Below are 25,679 nucleotides of genomic sequence, written 5' to 3' on the forward strand. Positions count from 1 at the left end.
ATACTTTATTTAATATGAAGGTGAATTATAATGAAATCAGTAGAAACATATATTTTTCCTAGACTACCTGGTGCTATCAAAAGTAGCTGAAACATGAGCAAAAGCATTTACTCTCTTTGTCACCCAAATCACGTCTTTATAAAAACTAAAATATCATTTAACTCACATGTATATTTAAGGATTAAATAAACTAATACAGATGAAATTTTATGTTTTTTTTTCTATTTTTATAATTATTACTACTGCATTTTTTTCTGTAAGAGAGTTGGTCTAAATTTTATATTTTTTATCTCTTTTTACTTTGTTTGATTTAAATCTTATTCTATCCTTATAAAGTTTGTTAGCCATTTCTTATTTATTGAACAAATATTCATGATGTGTTTTTCTTAAAAAAAAAAAAAAGTACTGTAAGGGCCTATTTAGCCAGAGCAATTCCACCCAGTTAAACAATGACCTTGTTGTTTACACAGTAAAACTTAAACTGTCCCTGCTTTCCCCCCCCACTTCCCCCAGGGGACTTACTTATAACAAATCCTGGAAACTAGTCCCAGGTAACAAAGCCCAAATACAAGGGTGGGTCAGGCCAGGTGGAGGTATTCAATCAGTAGGGGCTCATATTGTCTCCCTAGCTACCAAGGAGTATGGGCCCCGCCTTTGGGTGCCTTTTGGGCACTAATTCTGACCAAGGTGAAAGGCTAGTTCAAATATCTACTATAGGGTAAACTGTAATTCAATTGGTCACTTATGTGTGACCTAGCAGGACTATACAGCTTTCTCTGTGTTACAATCTCACTGGCCACCTGTGCATGGCCAGGCCCAACCACATGGCCTTTGCCCTTAAAAACTAGTCTGTAAGGCAGAGAGAGGTCACCTCTTTGCATGAGATGGTCCTCGCTGGTCAGTTTGATTCTCGATGCTTGGCACAAAATAAAGCTTTGCTTGACCTTCTCTTTGGATCAGTCTTGCCCCCTCTTCCATGGACCCAATAGTACAATAAGGGAATTGCTACTTTATTGAAGGTTCCCTGGCATTAGCTTATAAAACATTTTTGAACTAACAAATAATATTTTTGGTAACTTTTACTTGCTGATTTAATCATTTTTATGGCTTTGGATATATTTAGATTTTATTTTTGTGTGTGTGCGTGTAGAAAATTTATAAAGATATATTGATAGAAATGTCATTTTTACCTTTTTTCTTATATATCATTTGAAGTTGTTTATAATTTCTTCTGATTTTTATTTTTATTTTTAAAGATTTTATTTATTTGACAGAGAGAGAGATCACAAGTAGGCAGAGAGTCAGGCAGAGAGAGAGGGGGAAGCAGACTCCCCACTGAGCAGAGAGACCAATGTGGGGCTGGATCCCAGAACCCTGAGATCATGGCCTGAGCTGAAGGCAGAGGCTAACCCACTGAGCCATCCAGGCACTTCAATTCTGATTTTTAAATTTCATTTATATATCCAGAATTATTTTCAATTTTTCAAACCCAATATTGTTTGGGGATTTATTTATTTATCTTTAGTCAGTTGCGATAGAAGTTTGCCTTTTGAGGTTAATGTTCAGCATGAAATCAGCCATAATACTGGGCTTGCTAAAATGTAACACTAAGGCTGCTGGGGGGAAAAAGCTTTCAGAGAAGGGATAGGCCTTTGGAATGCCTAGGCCTGATGGACCTCTCTGCCTTTGGAATGCTGCAGAGACTTGCTTTCCCCAAGGCTCTCTTAACCCAAACAGCCACCCCGTGATCTAAGAGATATATGCATTGTCCCTTAAGCTATGTCTAGGAGGACAGGCAGATTAGCATATCTTATATTTCCTGTAAACAGATCCTCCTAGTTTCATAAAGACCCCTTGTCAACATCACAGGCCTCAGAAACAGTGATAAGGACTTGTGATTATTGTGAAGGATCAATAAAAGGAGGAGCAAAGAAGAGCAAAGGGTCTTTGCTCTGGGCATTGACCCCCTTGCCTTCTACTCTCTTTCACAGCCAAGTCTGGAGTGACCTTTCGTTTGTTGGTATAGGGATTGCTGGCCATTCCCAGCATTTGCCTGTGTCTAGGTCTTCATTCTTCTTCCAGGTTTCATACGTATATCTGTGTACAAATGACAGTCTGTGTTTGTGTTGTTTGTAATTAAATTAAACTCACACACACGTGTGTAAAACTTTTATGTAGTTCAATAGATGTGTTTCTTATTAACTATAAATCTATATTATCTAGTGCAATGACAAAGTATCTTTAAAATATTAAGCACAGTGAAACAATATTTTTATAACATATATGCTTATATAATTGTAAAATGCACTACATGCATGGAACAAATCTAGATTTAAGTACACTAAAACATTAGTACTCCTTACCTCACTGTAGGTGAATTGGAGATGATTTTATTTACCTAACCTGCAGTTTAGCATTTCTCAGGAGCAACCATTACTGATTTTCATTTTAAGTGGAAAATTTTCTTTTATATTGTACTGACATTTTCCAAAATGATTCCTTTTAGTTATATCAATTATTTTCTCAAAATGCTTCAGTGATTTGTTGTTCCCAAAGGGTAGAGTTTAAATTCTTTATTCTAATATTCAAAGTCCTCTGTCACTTGGCAGCAAACTGTATTTCTTCTCTTATCCTAATTCTCACACTAAATACAACAATTTCAACCAAATGCTTTTACCAGCTGTTCTCACAAATTTCTCTCTCCAATCTTCATACTTTTTGTGCACTCTGTTTCATCTACCCAACTGAAAATATCTCTATCTTTTCTTTCTGCCTATGTGAATCCTACCTATTCTTCAAAATGCAATTACTCTTTCTTCATCTTTTATAAAGTCTTCCTGGGGGGAAGGGAAACAAAACAAAACGAAACAAAACAAAAGGGAGTTCTTTGAATATCTTAATGCCAATATTACTTTACTAATTTTCTAATTAATATTTTACTACTCTGGCATCCATTTTAGTGGCATTAACTCAGGATTGCATAAACTCATTGCATTTTGGGACATGTTTGAAGCTGCCCAGCTAACAGGGTGAGTGGGGAAAGCTATCCAGTGCGTGCATGCTGGCTACTCCAGCTGTGTATCTTAGTATAAAGCTGCATCTGCCCAGAGCAAAGAAAGACTATTTTTATAAAAAGATTCCATCCATAGAGGAAGTCATGTTGCAATTATAGTCTGTCCTGAGACTGCATCCTTATATAAGCCACAGGATGTTCAGATAAATAAGTAATTTCATGGCTCCTCATAGTTAACATTTTAAAGGGATTATATCTGTTCCATCAAATTAGGATATGGAGTGTTTCTGTAATTTTTTGTATACATTAGATCACCTAGCACAATGCCACATGAATGGTTTATGAACAGATATGCACAATTCAGATATATCTGACATGAAACAAAATCTCAGATATATCAAGACAGATTCCTACATTTCAAGCAAATTGTAGCTGCAGCAACTTGGCCACCTACTTTTACAAACGCCTGTGAGGCAATGAGAAGAGTTTGGAAGATAATAATCACCATAACCTTTACTCATTATCAGTTATTACTTAACAATAGTAACTAGCATTTAAAGACTATTTTACAGGTTTAAGGTATATCATCATTAGATAATAACCATGTCCTTTCCATTTCTTTTTTGATGCCTAGGTTGGTACCTGGAATAGTAGCCTCCTGGCAAATATTTCTTAAAGGAATAAAATAAATTCAATATTAATTATCACTACATATATAAGTGAAACACCATGGACTTTTTCATACTGTTGAGCATCCTGTGATGGGAGTGGGAAAAATCAGAGTCACAAGGCCAGCAAGTGGAATGTACTCTCTGTTGTGGCTTTCTTATTAAAAGAAGGAGTGGAGAAAGCACATTTCCTGCAGAGTACAGATAATAAAGTGTATACCAAACTATAAAAGTCACTTAAGCATTCTCTTACATGTTCATAATGGTATTTAAAATCAAATAGTTTATTTTCCTTCAAATTAGAAATGTTTTTCTGGTAGAGGCCATGCTTCCTGTGTTTATTTGAGAAACAGACCCAAGTTAATATGCTTGTCCTTAGGGGTTTCAACAAGTGACCTTGGAAAGTTGTCACAACTAAATATAGAGCTGAATATTGTGATGAATGCTATTAGAAATAGCCACTTTGAAAGTTTGTCTCTAGCATATTAATTGTGGAGATGTCATCAAATCTGCCACATATGTTTACAATGGCTAGCTACAAAAGAATACAGGTTGAAGAGCTGTTCACACAGTCGTGATGCAGTGTCATGCACCACTCTTCTGCTGAATCCAGAACAATGTGTGCGGCCTTTTGCAGGGAACATGCACTTGGTTTATTCCATACACTCTCACTAAAAATGCATTCTGCTTCAAAGCACCAGAAAGTGGTGCTTTTTGATAACACAAAACTTTTAACCTCCAGTTGTTCTATCGGCATTAGCTTCTGGGAAATTCTGATCTGAGCTAATAGCACAACTTTAAGAATTGTTCAAGTCCTTGCTGCATGCATATGTTTCTACGTGCTCACTTTCACTGTGGTTGAATACTTCATTTTCATTTTTCTTTGAGTTTAAAAATTTGTTTTATCTTAATTATTCATGTTTTTGGTAATTTGCCTGAAAGTCCTTAGAAGGAACTGGGGTAAACATGTAGACAAATTGTTCTCCAGTACAAGCTACCAAGTTAAAAGTAGAAACAGAAAAATGTGGGAACCCATTTTTACAGACAAAGAACCTGAGGCACTGAAGTGTAACATGACCTAAGGACAAACACAGATTTTTAAACCATAGCTGTGTGAATCTTCACAGTCCCATTTGTTTTCCTCTTCTCACAGGGACATGTGATGAGCGCACACAAACTTGCATAGTTTCATCCCTCACTGGTTTCCACTCTGTCCTCAGCTGTGCCCTCTGCCCCATTTGCAACAGAACCTAAAAAGGTAAAGAAAAAGACTGTTGACTTAGATTAGACTGTGCCCCCAGACACCCAGTGTGTTCCCACTTAGAAAACGGGTTGACGGGCACCTGGGTGACTCAGTGGGTTACAGCCTCTGCCTTCAGCTTGGGTCATGATCTCGGGGTGCTGGGATCAAGCCCACATTGGGCTCTTTGCTCGGCAGGGAGCCTGCTTACCCCCTCTCTCTGCCTGCTTCTCTGCTTCCTTGTGATCTCTCCCTCTCTCTATCAGGTAAATAGATAAAATCTTAAAAAAATAGAAAGAAAGAGAGAAAGGAAACGGGTTGACTTGAGTTCAACTTTTCTTTTTTTTTTTAATATTTTATTTATTTATTTGACAGAGAGGAAAATCACAAGTAGGCAGAGAAGCAGGAAGAGAGAGGGTGAAACAGGCTCCCACTGAGCAGAGAGCCCAATGAGGGGCTCGATTCCAGGACCCTGAGACCAGTGACCCACCCAGGAGCCCCTCAATTTTCTTTTGCAAAATTTCAACTAGGTATCTTAACACATGCCAAATATTAAACCTTGAATTTGAAATCTTTTCTGTGGATTTCTTATTGATAAGTAATGCTTGGGATGGGATTTGTTAAATGGCAAATATTGTAACATAGTATTCAAGTTAAAGTTCCCTAGTTTGACCAACTTTGAGAAGGAAACAAAAAATTGCATCTGCATCAGGACTATGTCAGAAACTGTGCCAAGGAAGGTCTTGAAATGAATGAAGATATTACAAAGTGTCACAAAGCTAATTAGTGTGCTGAATCTTCCTGTAGAAGGAAATTTGCTGGCATCACCCCTGGGTCCTAATTTGAGAATGACCTCAAGTCATACTCCCCAAGGTACTATTAAAGAAATAGTAAAATTGTTTTACTGAGGAGGACTTTTGATAGATGAATAAAATAAATATTTATTCTCTCCATACATAAATAAGTTTATTTCTTTAACTGTTAAAGCTAAATCATTTATTTTTATTACAGGTTTCTTTATTACAGAGAGCCTTAATGTGTTAATAAACACTGTCAGTCTCAAAGAAAGGAAGGCAATGATCAGTTTCTCTTTAGTTTCTGTGGCCAAGGGTAAAAAGCTTCCTGAAGATTGTGCCCTACAAATCACAGTTTGTGAAATATTAAGACACATAAGAAATGATACATCACTTTACTTACTGTTATTCTAAAAAATAAAAATGTAAGTGTATAGATAGTCTTAAATGCATATTTGATTTTATGGGTGTGGAATTCTGTTGCTTGGGTTTGTACGTGGCTCTACCACTTACTAGTTGTGTGAACTGGAACAAATAATTTAGCTTTCTGTTCTTTGGTTTACTCATAGGCTAAATAAGGATAATGAAAGAAGACAAATTGCAATGATAAATGTATTTAGAGCCTATAGCTGCACATTTTTCATTTTCTAATTCACATTTTTTTCTTCTCACATGAACATATGTGTGGTGTGTGCATTAACTTGGCACAGCCTCCTTCCCCTCTTCACTGCTTTCCACTGATTCTTAAGTGTGCCCTTCTCTTTTCGAGACAGAATTGGGTTGTTTTGATGATTCCTATGTATACAAGAGCCTAGAAAAAATCTCAGTGAATATTAGCTAATGTACATGTGATTTATTTTTTATTAAATATATTATTATATATTATATATATGCATAAGAAATATATATGTATGCAATAATTATAAATAACATACTATTTATATATATATTTATATATTCATTTATATGTCAGTATATTATAAGTCTTATATAAGTTATGTATTATGGAACATATATTATTAAATAATATTTATATATTATTATATTATAATTATATATATATATATAAGGCATATATATTTATAAGGCATAAATATTCCTACAATAATGAATAAAATAATTTAAAAATAATTATATTTAAAAACATCTCCAAGTTGTTAGCTTATATTTTACTGTTGTAACACATATACATTAAGTATCATGCATTTTCAGTCTTATAAAATCTCTCTAGCATGCCTCCAAGGCAAGTTCCCTCAAGAGCTGGAGAGGTCTTTTGGCCAGAACCTTTGCACATTTAACCTCTATACTGTTCTGAGACTAAGTATAAGCACATGTCTCCATAGGAAGCATTTAGCAAAGCATTTGCTACCATCAGCTGAGTCCCTATAATGTGCACAATTCTTGACACCTGCTATTTCAAATCCTCATGCTTGTCTTATAAGGTCAATAATGTCACTGTCAGATAAAGAAACTGGGGCTAGAGGAAGTTTCACAGCTAGTAACACATGGAACTTGGATTATAAACCAGGACTTACTGATGTGAAAGTTCACTTCTTTGAGCTCCCTGCTGCAGCCATAGGAGCCATAGGAGCTCGGAAATCCAATCCAGCCATGACTCTCACATGGAGAGGCTAGGTGGCAAGGCAACTGAAGCACACCAACCAGATTAAGGGCAGCAAAACACGGAATCAGGAATTATCCCAATGAATCTGAATACTCCATGCCGTCTTCTATGTTTAATGTAAAATGTGAGAAAAATGAAAGGATTATTTTCCCAATTTTCTATTTTTCTATTCATTAGATTTTTGAAAATGTCTGCTTAAGTTCTCCCCATAAATCAATATCAATGGTATGTCTTAGCTTAAACATGAGGCTTGCTTACTCAGTGGTATTGTTATGTGAGGTTGCACAGACATACACTTAGCACGTTTTCTTAAGAGGAAATAAAATATTTCATATTTTACTTCATTAATCTCCTCAGTACTCCTACAATTTCTAAGGAAGTATTCACTTATACATACGAATCAGGTACACTGGATTCAGAAAGAGCGGCGTCAGTAGAAGCTTTAATCTGTCAAGTTGACAAAGGTATTTCCTTGTTCATGATGCCATATCTAAAACTCAGGCTTTCTTTAGTGGTCACAAATCACTAAATGAGATTATAATGAATAAGGTTTGGACATGGAAGAGATTATCATGTTTTCAAACTATGTATTACCTAGGTGCTCATTTTACAATATTTACCAAATACCTACTACATGCAGGAATTGTTTGAAGGGTTTTAGATACAGCAAAGGACAAAACAGGAAAGAATCCCTACATGTGTAAGACTTACATTCAAATGGGAAAAAAGATAATAAACTGGTGAATTACACAGACACAACCTTTACATACACCACACCACCTTACATATAAAGGTGATAAATGCTATGGAGAAAATGAAAGCAGAAAAGAAGAGGAAATACAGTTCAAACAAAGGGAGGTCTGATTTTAAATAGTGTGTTCAGGAAAAATCACTGTGAGAAGTCGTTTCCTTTTTAGGTTTTTTCCTTTTCGTTCCTTTTTCTTTCTTTCTTTCTTTTTTCCTTTTTATTGCTCTTGTTTTGTGATTTTTTGTTTTTAAAATTTGAAGGTGGTCAAGTGCAACCCATGCTGGTGTTGGCCAGGAGTATTCCTGGCAGGAGAAATGATTGTAAAGATGGGCATGTACCTCGTGTGCCAGAGGAATAACAGAGAAATCAGTGGGGCAGAATGAGTTCGTGGTGAGGAGCCCAGGAACAAAGGAGATCAGACGGTTAATAGAAGTCCAGCTCTTACTGGTCTGGAAGAAAGTTCTAAAGATTTTGGTTTTGGCTGAGAGAAGATAAGCTATCTAGTAGTAGGTTATCTAGCAAAGACTTTGAGAAGAATTATGTGATAAGATTTTTATTTTAAAAGATCACTCTGGACCTTTTTATCTAATTTCTAAAAAGCTGTAGAAGACTGGCCCACAGATCTTATAATGACAAGAAGATATTTCACCAGAAGGCAGAAAACACAAAGAATCATAAATGAGCTAAATTCTGAATGGGTGAGGCTGTTCTTAGGAGTCTAGAGACCCATGGATGCTTTATCACTGGTTCAGAGCTAGAAGGAACAATCATAAAAGAGGGAATTGAAGAAAAAGCCCACCTTCAAATGACACCATGAGGCCTGGTATGAGGAATGAGAGTTCCCAGATATCCTACCACGGAGTGAATCGACAACAATCAGCACTCCCCACCCTCCTCACCCCGCCATGGGCCTTCCACTGCAGGCAACAGTACAGAAAAGACTCAGGAATAAGTGATAAAGTCCATAGAATTTCTCCCAAAACATCCAAGACCATTGCTTGGTGCTGAGCAGCAGCCTAATGAAGGGTTTTAAAATAACTATGGTAAATATATAATAAAACCAAGTGGAAAAGAAAAGTGATATATAGGATCAGATAAGGAGTCTCAGCAACTCAAGGGAAACTACAAAAAGTAAGTAATGGCAATTTTAGAATTTAAAAAATACATTAGAAATTAATAGTCATTTGGTAGATTTGACCATAACCCAGACACAACAAAGGAAAGGATCAGGAACTAACATATAAAGACCCAAATAGATTTTAAAGAACCAAACAGACCATCTGAGACTTGTAGGAGAGTATTAAATGGTCTAACCTACTTGCAATTGAAGTCCTAGTGGGAGATGTGAGAGGGATAGAGATATAATGTTTTTGTTTTGTTTTAAATAATGAAGAAAATAAACCCACAGATCTAAGAAGAGCAATAAACTCCAAACAGGAGAAATACTATTTAGACACACCAGAGACAAACTGTTGAAGACGTAAGATAAAATAAAAATCGATAAATCAACCAAGCAATTGGACACATGACATTCAGGAAAACAAAAATAAAGATGTCTAGGGGCACCTGGGTGGCTTAGTTAAGTGTCTGCCTTCAGCTCAGGTCATGATCCCAGGGTCCTGGGATCAAGCCCCACATTGGGCTCCCTGCTCAGCAGGAAGCTTGCTTCTCCCTCTCCCACTCCCCCTGCTTGTGTTCCCTCTCTTACTGGGACTCTCTGTCAAATAAACAAATAAATATAAAATCTTAAAAAAAAAAAAAAAAGATGTCTGTCTTCTACTCAGAAATAGAAGAAGCCCAAAGGCAGTGGCAGGGAATTTCACCTAAAGCGAGAAACATTCAATGTATAGCCAGTGTACATGGTTTTCAAAAATAAGGTGATATAAAATTATTAACTGTATCCTTATAGGTCAAGAACACTGGGTAACCAAGTTCCGGACTTAAGGTACTACCCCGCTAACTCGCCCTTAAAAGCCCTTTATCTTTGAATATTCCCTCCCTCCCACCTTTCTAGCCTGGCCAACTCCCCCATGGTCTTCAAGACTTAGGCCACATCAATTCTGCGAAGACGCCTCCCCTCACAGAATTTCCCTGCGCACAGAGCTGTCTTCCAGCTCCTCCAGTGGGCACGGGCGCCTTGGTGGGGTCACGCTTTTCGGCAACTTCATTAACGTATAACTTATGGAAATGGAAATTGACCTGAAAATGTTCTGATCCGTACCTTCTTCCTAGGCAAGTCCCTCACCCCTACTAAATTAAGATGATCCCTGAGTTATGGCATCACTGGAAGAGACCAGAGCGCATGCCTGATTCCTGCCATGCTGATGGGCTCCAAGCGGGACCAACCTTTTCTTACAACCAGAAGAGCAGGAACTAAGAGCATCTTCAAGGAAGAGCCCTGAGCTCTCTCACACCCAGTCAAGAAACGAAACCAGATTAGATGCTCTGTGTTTGTGGAATGAGGTGCATGGGGGCACAAACCTCATCCATGTACAGTTTCACCAGTACTTGACCAACTAACGCCTCTGCATCCCGTGTCTTGTCAATTGTAGCATAAGTCTGGAAGCAGTGCCGTATGATGTCCACATTGGAAGTCTGAAGCCCTTCTAGCAGCAGGCCTCCCAGGGACTGCTACAGCATGGCCGTAATGTGGGCTATACGCTGCAAGAACAGAGAGACCAGGAAAGAAGGTCCAGGCACCACAGTTTCTAAAAGGTCAAATATATGTGTATGATTTATATACATATGTGTTATATATATAAAGCGAGCCTCTAATTCTACCAGAATATATGTAAGATTAAAATCCCAACATTTCCTAGAGAATAACAATGAATCTCTTCTCCCCATGATTGCTTTCTTTCTTTTTTTTTTTTTAAAGGTTTTTATTTATTTATTTGTCGAGAGAGAGCACAAGCACACAAGGAGGCACAGGCAGAAAGAGAAGCAGGCTTCCTGCCAAGCAAGGAGCCCAAGGTGGGACTCGATCCCAGGACCCTGGGATCATGACCTAAGCCAGAGGCAGTGGCTTAACTGACTGAACCACTGAGGCGTCCCCTCCCTATGATTTCTTTGAAAGTAAGTCGGCTTCATCAAAGTGAAGTTTAGACAATTACTGAACGACAAAAAGTTATTTGCCTCTTAAGCTATGGAGTAAATGTGACAAACGTGCATTTAAACCCAGTCAAGGGCTTTGGATAAATGAACTCTGACTACACCATATGATGTGTCAAGTTACATGAAATTCAGAATTAATTTTACTTGCATAGTTTGGAGACTACGCTTGTGTCTTTACACAAAATCTATCTAGTGTGACATAATGGAAGCAGGGTCCCAAGCAGGAGACACTGAAAAAAAAAAAAATTCAAAGCTAGCTTCAAAATCCTGTAGAGTAGCAATTATCAGGGGCAATGCTAGGTCAAACCAAAATGATCCAGGAAATTCGCAAACAGCAAATTGAAAATCGAAACCAACACTTACTGGTCTTACTTTGTCCAGAAGAGGCATGCCTTTCTCTGAACAGCATGAAACTGTAACTGGTTAAATTCTGTGGCAATTCTCTCCAAAATCTGTCTAGTCCAGAGAGGGCTAGTAGAGACAATTAGAGAAGTGTAATTCCCAAAGTTAAAACCTGCCACCCCCACCGCCCCCCATGCCTTACAGCGCTCAGGCACCTGCACCTGCACGCCATCAATTTTCAGGACAAACTGTCTGTGCAGCAGGCCCCAGTGTGAGGGGTGAGGAGCGGGGAGGTCGTAGAAGCCAACGACTCAGCCTGGCCCGGGCCACAGGGCCCAGGCAAGGGGATGGAGCTATTTTAGGTCAGTGTGGGTACAACTGCATGTTTCCACCACGTTCCTCGGGCTCTCCCATTCGTGCCCTTCTTCTCCCATTCTCTAACCCCCTCCTCTCTCTTGCCCTGTCCTACCGTTCATACCCGAAGCCCCCTCTTCTTCTCCGCCTGCCTCATTCTCCCTCCCAAGAAACTCCCCAGTACGAACTACTACTGTCTCCTCAATCAGCTAACACTGACCGCCTAGCAGCAACCTGGGAAATCGCTCAGAGCAGCGGACTCCAAGTTTAAATTTACCCAACGGCAGAAGGAGCAAGCTCGGTGCTCCGGGAGCTGGTGAGAAATCACTCAGAGTGCATCTGCCATCAAGTGGACTGGATACACTTCCCTCTTGCCCCCCACATTAGAAAGCGGCAACCCCATTCAAAATGAAGCAGAACAGTGAAAGAAAAAAAAAAAAAAAACACAATAAAGGCCCCAAAGCCCCTGCTGGGCTCTATGAGGCATCCCACATCTGAGGATGGGCAGTCAGGTAGTGAGGAAACACACTGTAAGGAAACCCCAAATGTCTGGAGACCTGCCACGGTGTGCCCTGTCCCAGAGCATCAGAACTGGTGTGGAGGGAAGGCAGGCGCTAGGCAGGACCAATGCTGAAGCCTAATCCCAACCTCTACTGACTGATCCCATGCGCATTTCCTATTTATCCTTATCTCCGCATTTCTGGGCCTAGCAGAGCATGATGGATTTACCGTGTGCTGACGCTGCTCTGGCTTTCCTGACTCCAGAGCTCAGAGCTGCTCTTCTGGAGAAAAAAGTCCTCCAAGGTAATTCTGAGCAAGAAAGCGCACAATGTCTGTTTATCAAGGAGTGTTGCAAAGGGACAGGATTGTAGACACAGAGCTCACTGAGGTGTTTCTATCCAAGGAGCACAGCAGCAACAGCAAAGACGGGAAGAACACTGGAGGGCCAGCTCCCCAGAGGCCGAACGTGGACATGGCTGGAGGGGCTACAGGTGCTGCCAAGGGCCGCAGCGAAGCAGAGCCGCTGGAGACACACGGGCTGCAGAAGGGCTGCGTACAGACTGTCTGCTAAGTGTGGATGAACCAGGGCAGAAGCACGAGTCCAACGGGATAGAGACACAAGCACAGTGGAGACTGACCACTTAGTTGAATGCCTTGATGTGAAAGGGGGCAGAGACCTAGGACCAGAGAATCGCTTCCTTTGGGATGTGTCCGTTCTTAATCTCCATCATGAGACATGTGGAGCATATGGTCTCTCAAGTTCCTTCCAAATTTAAAACCTTAATTCCTAAAATTTAGAAACCTAACTCCGCCTGCAGGGGGAGGGACTGTTAGCGTCACACAACAGAGCACTCAGGGCACCAGGCGACCTTGACGCAGGCAGCCCAGCTGGTATGTGTAGGACCAACCCCGGCTACTCCCACTGCACCACTGTGCGTCTGTCTCACGGTGCTGACAGGACCTAACTACTCATTTTCTGAGTCACTCATCTACCCTGGCTGATTGAAAATTCACACCAGGAAGGGAACAAGACAATCACAGTATAACAAAAAGAGCCATCATCTTTTTCTTATTTCATAAGTTTTTTTCTTTCCTGTTTGTAAATTTCAACTGGATATGTCCTATACTGTTTCATAATAATATAATGCTGGTGCAAAATACATCAATGGTAATACTCTAGGCATGTCTAGGGAAAAAAATGAGATGGAGAAAAACCAAAATGAATGGTAGGTATGCCTTAAAGATCAAAAAGACTTTGCTAGTCCTCAGGGAAGGTGATTCCAAATATACTTTTCCACTGCAAGCATAATGACGTGTTGGAACTGTGGTCTATAACCAAAGGGTTTATAGGAACGTGTTATAGATTTCACCATTTCATGCTCTCCACTCTCCTGGAGCTACATTCTAGCCACAATCCTGGATTTTCTTCTTGTTCAGAAATGAATTCTAACTAAGCCGTCCCCGCCTAATTAGACTGGATGTGAAGTATTAATTTATGTGCTACTTAGTTAAAAAAAAAAAATGCTTACCTGCTTGCTTCTAGTGCAGAGGTTTCTTTAGAACTTTGTGAATTTAAGATTTTTTCAATCTTTTCAACTGATCAAATAATTTGTATAAGCCTCAACACACACATCTATTAAAATAAAAATTAAGCAAACAAAAAACGTCACCATCTTTACTCTTAATCATCTTTATTTCCCATGCTAAATGCAGGAAAATATAAGACCAAAAGTTAACTTCAAATATATAGGGCATGCTATATTTTGAATATTTCTATGAATCACAGAATTCTCAAGAATGCAAATCTTAGTTCTAGAATAAGCATACTTCCATATTCTATTGCAAGTTTATAGAGAAAAAAAAAACCCTAAACTTTGCTTTCTCATATTCTATACTCTTATTTCTTCTTTACCCCATCCTGAATCTTTCTATGGGCATTTCTTTCCTATTTTTTTTAAAAGATTTGTTTATTTGAGAGAGAGAGACTGCATGTGCACGTTCAGGGGAGGGACAGAGGGAGAGAGAGAATCTCGAGCAGACATCCTGCTGAGCATAGAGCTCAATGCGGGGCTCAATCTCATGACCCTGAGATCATGACCTGAGCCAAAATCAAGAGTCGGACGTTTAACCAACTGAGCCACCAGGCGCCCCTCCATTTGTTTTCTTATGGCCCTTTATTCATGTTTTAACTTTGGCTTCCGATCGTACTGGTCCTCTCAGTTTACATGTGCATATACCTATATGGCCAAGCACCAAATCATTAAAGACCTTTTACACTACAAATATTATCAAAGAGGTTGAGGGACATTATGAAAACACTCATCTTTAAAGAACAAAAAAATACAAAGTCATCCATTCAATAAATAGTTACTGAACACCCCTGGGAGCTCGACATTCATTCCGATGGGGGGTGGGGGGAGGACACAAGAAAATAAAGCAAGAAATACACCCTGCCCTCACAAAGCTTACTGTTTTGTCTGGAAGCGCACGACAAGCATTCTTTGGACAAAAGCTGTGAGGAGATCCAGAGGCGAATTAAACAGAAGGTCCCTCAAACAGCCTTCTCCCCACTGAGATTTTAACAAATATGCTAATAGTACACATAGAAAACATTGTACAGAGCAGCAGGCGAGAGTCAGAAGCCCAGACTCCCAATGCCCGCTGTGCCCCTACATCGTTATGATCATGAATGACATCGGGGACACTTGGAACTGGAGATAGCACTAAGGGGCACACTCCCGGGGTGAGCCCTCAGATGTACAGAGCCGTTGCCTGTCTCACACACCTGAAACTAAGCCAACACCGCATGCTAACTACTGGGAATCGAAAAAATTAAAGTGAACACCAGAACATAAAGAACACAGGATCAGAAAATAACAACAAACCTACGGCAGAATCCTGAGTTTGCTTTGGAAAGCCTACTTCTCCCCTAGTCTCTAATATAAGCCTATTTTCTTTACAGGGCCGCTGACAATTTATACAGTTGTTAACTGTCAAGCGCTGCACCGACAACAGTTATCATTGTTTCTTGTTCTGGAAAAAGTGGGTGATCTTGAGATCGTGTGGGTACCTCTGAAATTCTGTCTTCTTATTTCAGGTAGATTACGTGACATAATGCATAAAATGCACATGCGTGAGAGCTTTGAAAAAAGGCTAAATTAAAAAAAGAAAAAAAGAAAAAAGCTGAATAGTGCTGAGAAGTTCGTGGAGAAAAGAGGAGAGGGCTTCAACTGGCATGCAGCATAAGAAATCTACTGGAGGGTACCTTTTTCTTCCTTATGTCCTCTTGTTTACACATTCGTTCATCTACTGCCCGAATTCCTTCACTGACTGATGACCTGAGACTCATTAAAAGAATAAAGAAAACATATTACAGACATTGTTTTGTCACATTATCAAGTTCCTACATCTCATTCAATTCCACAGAACTTAATACCTGTGCACCAGTACTATGCAGATATTGACAAAAACAAAACAAAACAAAACAAAACAAACATCATATACCAGACACAGTTACTGTTGAGGGGACTCATGATCTGGGGGCATAATGACACGAAGGCAGGGTCGCATGGCCAGAAGAAGAATGACACATATACAGTGAAAGTTATGCGGATGAGGGGGCTTAGAATGGAGAACAGATAATATGAAGCAAAGTACAGGAGAGTCTGGAAATGCGACGGGGCTCGATTCAGACTCTGAAAGCCATGTGTACACAGCTGCCGAGGTGGGGAGGGGATGGGGAGCAGATGTAAGTGCACACACACTCAGGGGCAGGGTCAGACAGGCACACAGCCATGTGCACTGCAGGCTTCCTTCTGGAGAGAAGCAAAAATAGGAATGGAGGGCCAACTTCACTGAGATGAGGTCTTTAGATTCTGCATATTTGGAGAACGATGGAATGTCAAAGCACTGATGCATGATGATGAAATGTGGGTATGGAAATACCAGGAATCAAGAATGAAGAACAGAAGACCAGAAAAAGGCAGAGCACAGAGGTAGAGAAGCATGTCCAGAAGCTAATGAATAAAGAGATAATTAGGAATTAGGGCCAAAACAAAGGTTAACAGAAACAACTAGAATGAAATAGGCATATCACAAAAATTCCGCAGGAAGGTGAATTAATTCACTCCATCAACATTATGAAACACCTCCTGGACGTCAGTATTGTGGCAGCCCACAGGGATGCAATGAAGACAGATATAGTCGTATCCCTCAGTGGTCTGAGAATCTCACAGAACAGCTTCAGAGTTGGGACCAGAAAGGCAGTTCAGGCCTGTGATTGAGCAGGACCAAAGTGGCCATAAAAACAGGCCATGGAAAAGGGAGGGGATACGGTGATGGCAGGGGGTGAGGCGGGACGGGAGCCTGTGTGAGTAGAGCAAATCTGCCTCCAGGGTGGGGGTTCGAGAGAAGAGTGGGAGGCCAAAGGAAGGCTAGGCTTGGGAAACAACACCACTATGAGGCCCTGGGAGGAAGAGGCACACCAAGGAGGCAGTGGGAGAGCCCCACAGCAGCTGGTGTGGAATCCAACAGTGGACCATGAAAATCCCTTCCATTCCAAGGAAAAGTACCTTTAACAAGATTTTGTAAAATTCAAATGAGACATAAACCATGGAAAGTATTGGCTACCTCAAGGCACAACTCAAGATTTTTACCTGTTTCATGAACTCTTTCTTGCCTGCCCCTCCCCTAGGCTTCTCAGCACTGATATTTCCATTACTCCGCATTTTTCTTGGTTCTAACCATGTACTGTGTCTTCCCTTAAATTATGTTCTCCTTATATTCTCTCTAGGATGCAGGCACTGTCTTAGGGGAGGGACGCACGAGGCCACTCAAGCTAGAGGAGACACACAAGGAAGGATGGTGTCGTTTATGACAATTTTACGACAGGGCATCAGAACGGACAGAAGCTGTAAGTCAGGGCACCAGACACAGACGGGGGGTTCTGGGGTGGGAGACAGGGCAGCACAGTTTTCTGTTAGAAGTGATGCCACAACTGCCCCTCCACTGTTCACCCAGGTGGAGTTCCTATTCCCAATGGCTTAGAGGTGGGGAGTCCCATTCCCACAACAGAGATTTTTCTGAGAACATGCAAATGTAACATTTATTAAGTATTACATTTTATTTATGTTATCTTTCAGTTCCATTAGTGATTACACAGTTTTTGTAGATCAGCCCAGGAACCTAACCACACGTAGATTACGTGGGGTGGGGGGGATATTTACAAGATTACAAACTGTTAAAATATAAGTCATTCATAAGTTAGAAACCACTTACATATGACCAAAGTGGTATTAATAAGTTAAATTTGGAAATATGCTTCCTCTCCCCTGACATTTTAAGGTTGTCTACACTGAGAATATGTCTTCTTCAAATCGAACATGTTTTTTTAGGTTTTTAGCATATGCAAAAACAAAATCATTTACAACTCTTCTGAAGGTGAATATTATAATCATGAACCGTTAAAATACAACCACCAGTACCACCAAACTAACAGATGAAAAGAATTCTTAGAGAAAAGCCGACGAGGACAACAGGCCTCACAGCAGACTGTTTTCATTAATTGGGGACTTACCAGAACTTCTCGTAACTGTCCTAAAGGCACAGAAAGTTCAGTGAGGGCTTTGTCCATGCCAACCTAAAGGCAAAACCAGGTTGGCACAAACACATCACGATAAGGAATAATAGTGACGTATCTATTTAACTATCAAAGCAGTACCAGATTTAAGTTATTTTTTTGGCACAACCGTATTTTGCTACATAACTAGCTAAACAACAGAAGTGTTATTTGGCCATTAATGTTGTTCATAGAATATGAAAAAAATCTGTTGAAATACATGAAACTATAAAAATAAGGGAAGTCATGAGAAACGAAAGTTTCCTTAAGAACAATTTGCCTTTAGATGACATTTTAAATGAATGTGAAAAATTTTCACAGAAGGTGAACAGTTCTCTGTCTGTAATGATGATACTCAGCCAGCTGATGAGAAAGTCTGACGGGCTACGTCTCTCTTAAACATTATTATAAGCCTTGAGAAAAATAGAAATTAAACAGAAGTAAAATTTTCTAGGTTTTTAATCCTATTGGGATATTTATATTAGTGGTATATTTCCCAAAAGCAAGTGTGCATCATTAATTTTAATGCTTCTTGAAATTCCCACGGAGCTGCAACTTTCTGTGCTTCTCTGGACAAATAGATTTAAAACAAAATGAAGCATCAACAAGGAGACTTTTCTGCCAAGTAACAAAATTCAACATTTCTAAACGGCTTTTACAAACAATTGATAAGCTCACTGCAAATCATTCTTATATTTTTATAAAACCAAATTTTTAAATATCAATATTGGCCAATGTTCCCTCAACCTAGCTCTGGCTAACAGATATACCTGGGAGTAAATTAAACATTGTAAGAGTGGTGGACATTTGCTCCTACAAATTAGTCTAAATCAAGGAAGACGTCAGGGTAATCACTTAGCAACTAATAAAACAACCCCTTGGGTATTATTATCCTTTACTTTTCACTGTTGACTAATGAATTTGAAACATAATCAAACTAGAGCAACCTTGAATGAATAAAAACTAAAACAAACAAAAAAATGTATTCCAAAATGTTTAGTTCTTTTATTAATGAAATTGGTAATTTCTTCAAGTTTCTGGTGGGGTTGGTGGGGTAATCAACTGAAAGGTTTCTAAAAACTCTGCCCTTTTAATAAATATGAAGGAGAGAGAAAGTGTGTGTGTGTGTGTGTAGGACTTGTGAATTTCAGGTTTACCAAGTTTGTGGAAAGGTTGACAAAATCTGCATAAGCCTTGTTGATGAGCTCAACCATGGCTATTTTAAGAAGTTTATAGTAGAGTTCCAGATCTCCTCTTAGTTCCTCCAGCTGGACACGCTTCCTAAATTCAGACACAAAGTGACCGACATCGAAATCTTCCTGAAAATCAAACCAGAAAGAAAAAATGATTGCACTGATACCACATTTTACATAGAAAAATAAGATCAGAGAAAGAATAAGAGGCCGTATTACTGCAGGGGAACACAAACAGGACATCAGGGGGTCTGCTCACTTCCTAAGATTATGGGAAAGGGGGCCCCTCACCAAGACCATTCTCTCCAGTTGCCTAACTCTACAGGCATTTTATTACTTTTAATTATACATTTCAAAGAGGCTCTTCTCAAAATAGAAACAGCTTTTTCTTCTTAATTTTAAAAGTAACAAATGTTCACTGTCAAACTTTCAACCAACCAAGAAATACTTCTGTAAGAGAGAAAAAAAAAATCACCCACTCTCTAATGCTCTGCAGTTAAGCACTGTTAATGTTTACTTTTCTTCGCTATTTAACACAGCGATTCACATCCTTCCAGACTTTGTTTTGGTCTTTCTCTTTACTTTTTTTTTTTTTTTTTTTTTTTTTTAAGATTTGAAAGAGAGAGACGGAGAGAACAAGTGCGAGGAGGGGCAGAGGGAGAAGCCGGCTCTCTGCTGAGCTGGGAGCCTGATGCCAGGGTTCATTCCAAGACCCTGAAATCAAGACCTCAACCGAAGGCAGACGCTTAACTGACTTAGCCACCCAGGTGCCCTAGTCTTTCTCTTTAAAATATAAATTACTTTTGGGGTTCCTGGCTGGTTCAGTGGGTTAAGGCCTCTGTCTTTAGCCCAGGTCATGATCCCAGGGTTATGGGTTCAAGCCCTGCATTGGGCTTTCTGCTCAGCAGGGAGCCTGCTTCCCTGTCTCTCTCTCTGCCTGCCTCTCTGCCTACTTGTGATCTCTGTCTAATAAATAAATAATTTTTTAAAAAATAAAATATCAATTACTTTTTAAAGAAACTGACATATAATGGACACATGTTAGTTTCAGGCGTACAACATAAAAATTCCATATTTTTATCTGTTGTGAAATGATCACCCTAAGACTAGTTAACATCCATCACCAAACATACACATTTTTTTCTTGTGCTAAGAACTCTTAAGCTTTAGCAACTTTAAATATATAATAATATATGGCACCTGGGTAGCTCAGTGAGTTAAGGTCTCTGCCTTCCGCTCAGGTCATGATTCCAGGGTCCTGGGATCGAGCCCCACATCAGGCTCTCTCCTCAGCAGGGAGCCTGTTTCCTCCTCTCTCTCTGCCTGCCTCTCTTCCTACTTGTGATCTCTGTCAAATAAATAAATAAAATCTTAAATAAATATATATATATATATATATATATATATATATATATATATATATGCAGCCATCAAAAGAAATGAAATCTTGACATGTGCAATTACATGGATGGAACTAAAGGGTATGCTGAGTGAAATAATAAGAGAAAGACAATTATCATACAATCTCCCTGATATGAGGAATTTGAGAGGCAAAGTGGGGGGTGTGGGGGTAGGGAAGGAAAAATGAAAGAAGATTGGATTCGGAGGGGGGCACCTGGGTGGCTCAGTGGGTTAAAGCCTCTGCCTTCGGCTCAGGTCATGATCACAGGGTCCTGGAATGGAGACCCACATCGGGCTCTCTGCTCAACGGGGATCCTGCTTCCTCCCCTCTCTCTGCCTGCCTCTCTGCCTACTTGTGATTTCTGTCTGTCCAATAAATAAATAAAATCTTAAAAAAAAAAGATTGGATTGGGAGGGAGACAAACCATAAGAGACTCTTAATCTCACAAGACAAACTGAGGGTTGCTGGGGGGATGCAGCCATCAAAAGAAATGAAATCTTGACATGTGCAATTACATGGATGGAACTAAAGGGTATGCTGAGTGAAATAATAAGAGAAAGACAATTATCATACAATCTCCCTGATATGAGGAATTTGAGAGGCAAAGTGGGGGGTGTGGGGGTAGGGAAGGAAAAATGAAAGAAGATTGGATTCGGAGGGGGGCACCTGGGTGGCTCAGTGGGTTAAAGCCTCTGCCTTCGGTTCAGGTCATGATCACAGGGTCCTGGAATCGAGCCCCACATCGGGCTCTCTGCTCAACGGGGATCCTGCTTCCTCCCCTCTCTCTGCCTGCCTCTCTGCCTACTTGTGATTTCTGTCTGTCCAATAAATAAATAAAATCTTTAACAAAAAAAGATTGGATTGGGAGGGAGACAAACCATAAGAGACTCTTAATCTCACAAAACAAACTGAGGGTTCCTGGGGGGAGGGGTGTAGGGAGAGGGTGGTGGGGTTGTGGACATTGGGGAAGGTATGTACTACGGTGAGTGCTGGGAAGTGTGTAAGCCTGACAATTCACAGACCTGTAATCCTGGGGCTAATAATACATATTTCTAATAAAAAATAATAAAATAAATATACAATAATACACAGTATTATTTACTACAGTCACTATGATGTACATTACATCCCCAAGGCTTATCTTATTAACTGGAAGTTTATACCACTGGACCCCTTCATCTATTTCCTCCACAACCTCGCCTCTGGCAACCACCAATCTGTTCTCTATGACTTCATTTTGCTTTGTTTTTTAGATTCTACATGTGAGGGAGATCATACAGTATTTCTCTTTCTCTGACTTATTTCACTCAGCACAATATCCTCGAGGTCCATCCATGTTGTTGCAAATGGCAAGACTTCCTTCTTTTTATGGTTGAGTAATATTCCATCGTATACACACACATTTTCTTTATCCATTTACCCCGTTGGTGGACACTTTAGTTATTTCCAAGTCTTGGTTGTTGTAAATACTGTGATACTCACTTCCGTGAGTGTGAGTCTTGCTGGCCGCTAGAGCCAGGTGATCTAGATGTATACCCTGGGTAGCAACTGCAAACCTCGGGGCATCATACGAGCATTCAAGCTCCTTTCCAGGAGATACCAGAAAGCAGAAGCGAGGTAGAGGGACAGCGCAAAGATGGTACCCATCAGCTCCATCTTTGGAGAATACCTTACTAGGTTCCCAGATCCATGTTAAATTAGATGCCTGGGCTTTAAGATAAGCAAATGAGCCTCTTTCACAGAAATCTGAACCCATTTCAGTCTGCTGCTTCTGTGCTGAGTTCCAGGGTGGGTCAGTCTACTCGCATGACTGCTTTAAGAACTGTTTCTCAGTTTGCTATATATAGCCTTGTGGGTCTCATGGGTGCAAGCTCTGATGGCTTTCAAAGCTGGATGTTTTGGGGTCTTGTCTCTTAGATGTACGTCTTGGAAGTTGGGGTGCCAGAAGTGGGGCTCAAACCCTTTGCTCCTCAGGGAGAAGCCTGGGGTTTTGAGTACCTTCCCAATCCCAGGTCGCTGTACCAGGGGTGGGGTTTATGGCAAGACTGATTCTTACTTCAACATAGGTTTTTTTCCTTACTCACCTAATGTGTAGGAGTCACTCAGCTAGTTGTAGTGTTTTTTCCACAGGAAATTTTTCCATATGGAGCTACAGATTCAGTGTGTATTTCATAGAAGAGATGAGTTCAAGATCCTCCTATGCCACCATCTTGAATGGAAACCCCAGACCTTCTCTATGTATGTGTGTACACACACATATGTGTACACACACACACACACACAAATATTCATGCTCTTCTAAGCTATTTCCCATCTAGGGGCAACTGGGTGGCTCAGTGGGTTAAGCCTCTGCCTTCGGCTCAGGTCATATCTCAGGGTCCTGAGATCAAGCCTCACATCAGGCTCTCTGCTCAGCTGGGAGCCTACTTTCCCCCCTCTCTCTGGCTCCTTGTGACCTCTTTCTCTCTCTCTGTCAAATAAATAAATAAAATCTTAAAAAAAGAATAAAAAAATAAAAAATAAAAACCCATTCTATTAAAAAAAATTTCCCATCTAAAAATATAACTTGAATGTCTTTACGTAAAACACATACATTTCTATTAATATTTTATGTGCATGCTGAGTGTCCCATTGAACAGATGTTCCAAATCTTTCATAACCTATTTCCAAGTATTGGTCTCACAGGATTAGCTATCCTGTGTTTCCCCTCTACAATACTGTGATACCCCGGTAGGCTTATATGCTTAGAGGCAATAAATTACTATCTACTTCCCCTGTGACTCTGCTACTCTATGACCTGTTTAGTCAGCAAGAATCAAATGTGATGATTCCCAAACTAGTTAAGGACACCTACACTTACTTCATAATTATATAGCTTCATTAAACACTATGTAAACTAACAAAATATGACTGCAAAAATAAATCACTGTTGGGCGCCTGGGTGGCTCAGTGGGTTAAGCCTCTGCCTTCGGCTCAGGTCATGATCTCGAGGTCCTGGGATAGAGTCCCGCATTGGGCTCTCTGCTCAGCAGGGAGCCTGCTTCCCTCTCTCTCTCTCTCTGCCTGCCTCTCCATCTACTTGTGATTTCTCTCTGTCAATAAAAAAAAAAAATCACTGTTCTTTTGAAAACTAACACAGCTACTTTGGAAAGATTTGATACAAAGAAATCAATAAGAAAATTTTTGCTAAGTTAGGTATGGGTGAGATGACCAAGTACCAGGCAGGGAGGGAGTGATCACAGGATTCTCACTCAATTCAGTTAAAGAAACTGAAACTGAATGCAAAAAAAGACAACATAGAAAGCTTTTTTAAAAAAGATTCTTTTTATTTATTTGAGACACAGACAGACAGTATGAGCAGGGAAAGGGGCAATGGGAGGAGATTCCCTGCTGAACAGGGAGCCCAATGTGGGACTCCATCCCAGGACCCCAGGGTCATGACCTGAACCGAAGGTAGATGCCTAACCTATTGAGCGACCCAAGTGCTGTGATAACTCAGAAATCTAATCTGCAGGCCAGTTTCCAGAGAAAAGACCTGGCACTGTTTCAATGGAGAATAAATGTACATATATTTTTTCCAAATAAAATGCTAAAAACTGTATGTACCATTCCCTAAGAGTACTTGTTTAAACTGACTTTTTTAGTTAATCAACCAAAGACTGACCCTGCTAGTGTCGGAGAGAAGGACTTCATACCAAACCATAATTTCACAGTCATCTACAGAAAGCCACCTGCTCCTTACACTGGTGACCAAATTAGCCTGGACCTTTCTCTCCTGAGACCATCTCAGACCTTACATCATAGTTATGTAGTACATCACGGGAGGGGGTCTCGGTTCATAATCCTGGCCATCCTACTCACCAACTGTATACATTTAGGTCGATCACTTTCCCTGCCTCAGTTACACATTGTTGACATTCTTGAACTTCATGGTGGCATTCTAAATTGTATAACTGGGGTGCCAATGTGGCTCAGTTGGTTAAGCATCTGCCTTTGGCTCAGGTCATGATCCCAGTCTCTTGGGTTTGAGTTCCACATCAGGCGCTCTGCTGAGCAAGGAGCCTGCTTCTCCCTCTGTCCCTTCCTCCTGCCCCTGCACTCTCTCACTCTCAAATAAAATCTTAAGTAAATAAATAAATCATATAACTTAGCCTCAGTGAACAAATTCTATTAGGTAATATTAGTACTCAACTTACCATTTATGCATTTGTTCTCAGATAAACAAAAGTTGCATAACACATGACTAAATAACTCGGAACATCTGTGAATACTGGGTTAGGCAGCGTTTGCTGTGAAAAGCAAACCCAAACTCACAGTGCCATAATAGAGACCCATTTCACTTAACCAAGAATGGTTTTACTAATTTAGGAATGGTTTTAATTTATAGTGTAGATTTCCCAAGTATTCAAAAAGAAACTATTTACAACCCATACATTTACGGTCAACTGATTTTTCACAAGGATGCCAAGACCATTTAATGGGGGGAAAAACAGTCTTTTCGAGTGCCTACTACTGGGCCAAGTGAATATCTACATGCAAAAGAATGAACTTGGAACAGCAACGTCACACATACACAAAAATATAACTCAAAATGGATCAAAGATTTAAATGTAAGAGTCAAAACTGTAACACTCAGAGAAAACAGGTGAAAATCTGTATGACTTTGGATCGGGAAAAGCTTTCTTAGACATGATACACAAAGCAATAAGAAATATTAGATAAGCTGAACTTGATCAAAATAAAAACTTTCGTGTGTCAAAGGACACTACGGAGAACGTGAAAAGACAACCCACAGAATAGGAGAGAGTATCTGCAAATCCTTTGTCTGACAAGGACCTAATAACCAGAATATGCAAATATACTCTTAGAACTCAACAACAAAAAGACAAATAACCTAATTTAAAAACAAGCCAAAGACTTGAATAGACATTTCTCCAAGGATGATACACAGACGGTCAAGAGCACATGTCGGGATGTTCGACATCCTTAGTCATTGGGGAAATGCGAATCAAAAGCACATGCAGATGCCACGTCACACCCACTAGGACAACTACGGTAAAATAAGAAAA

The 25,679-nt window shown here is 39.9% G+C and overlaps 1 protein-coding gene across 14 annotated transcripts in view; it reads right to left on the reverse strand.

The window, feature by feature from the left end:
• Positions 1-2,154: 2,154 nt before the first annotated feature.
• Positions 2,155-25,679, reverse strand: part of LOC131834376 (conserved oligomeric Golgi complex subunit 2-like) — a 37,773-nt gene continuing 14,248 nt past the window's right edge. Inside the window, exons 2-10 of one of the 14 annotated variants that reach the window (XR_009354845.1) lie at positions 19,173-19,334; positions 17,974-18,036; positions 17,054-17,235; positions 15,664-15,742; positions 13,928-14,031; positions 12,627-12,947; positions 11,565-11,672; positions 7,251-7,445; positions 2,155-4,931 (exon numbers count right to left, since the gene is read on the reverse strand). Coding sequence is in view for 2 of the 14 variants with exons in the window: in XM_059178971.1 (XP_059034954.1) it covers positions 17,851-18,036; positions 19,173-19,334 (348 nt within the window). In the remaining 12 variants the exon portion in view is untranslated. Of the gene's footprint in view, positions 4,932-7,250; positions 7,446-10,124; positions 10,749-11,564; positions 11,673-12,626; positions 12,948-13,927; positions 14,032-15,594; positions 15,743-16,923; positions 18,037-18,996; positions 19,335-20,408; positions 20,557-25,679 lie in introns of those variants that run through there. The other 13 variants (XR_009354847.1, XR_009354842.1, XR_009354853.1 and 10 more) reach the window with 13 other exon arrangements.

The sequence above is a fragment of the Mustela lutreola genome, chromosome 1 (genome assembly GCF_030435805.1).
Source record: "Mustela lutreola isolate mMusLut2 chromosome 1, mMusLut2.pri, whole genome shotgun sequence".
NCBI lineage: Eukaryota > Metazoa > Chordata > Mammalia > Carnivora > Mustelidae > Mustela > Mustela lutreola.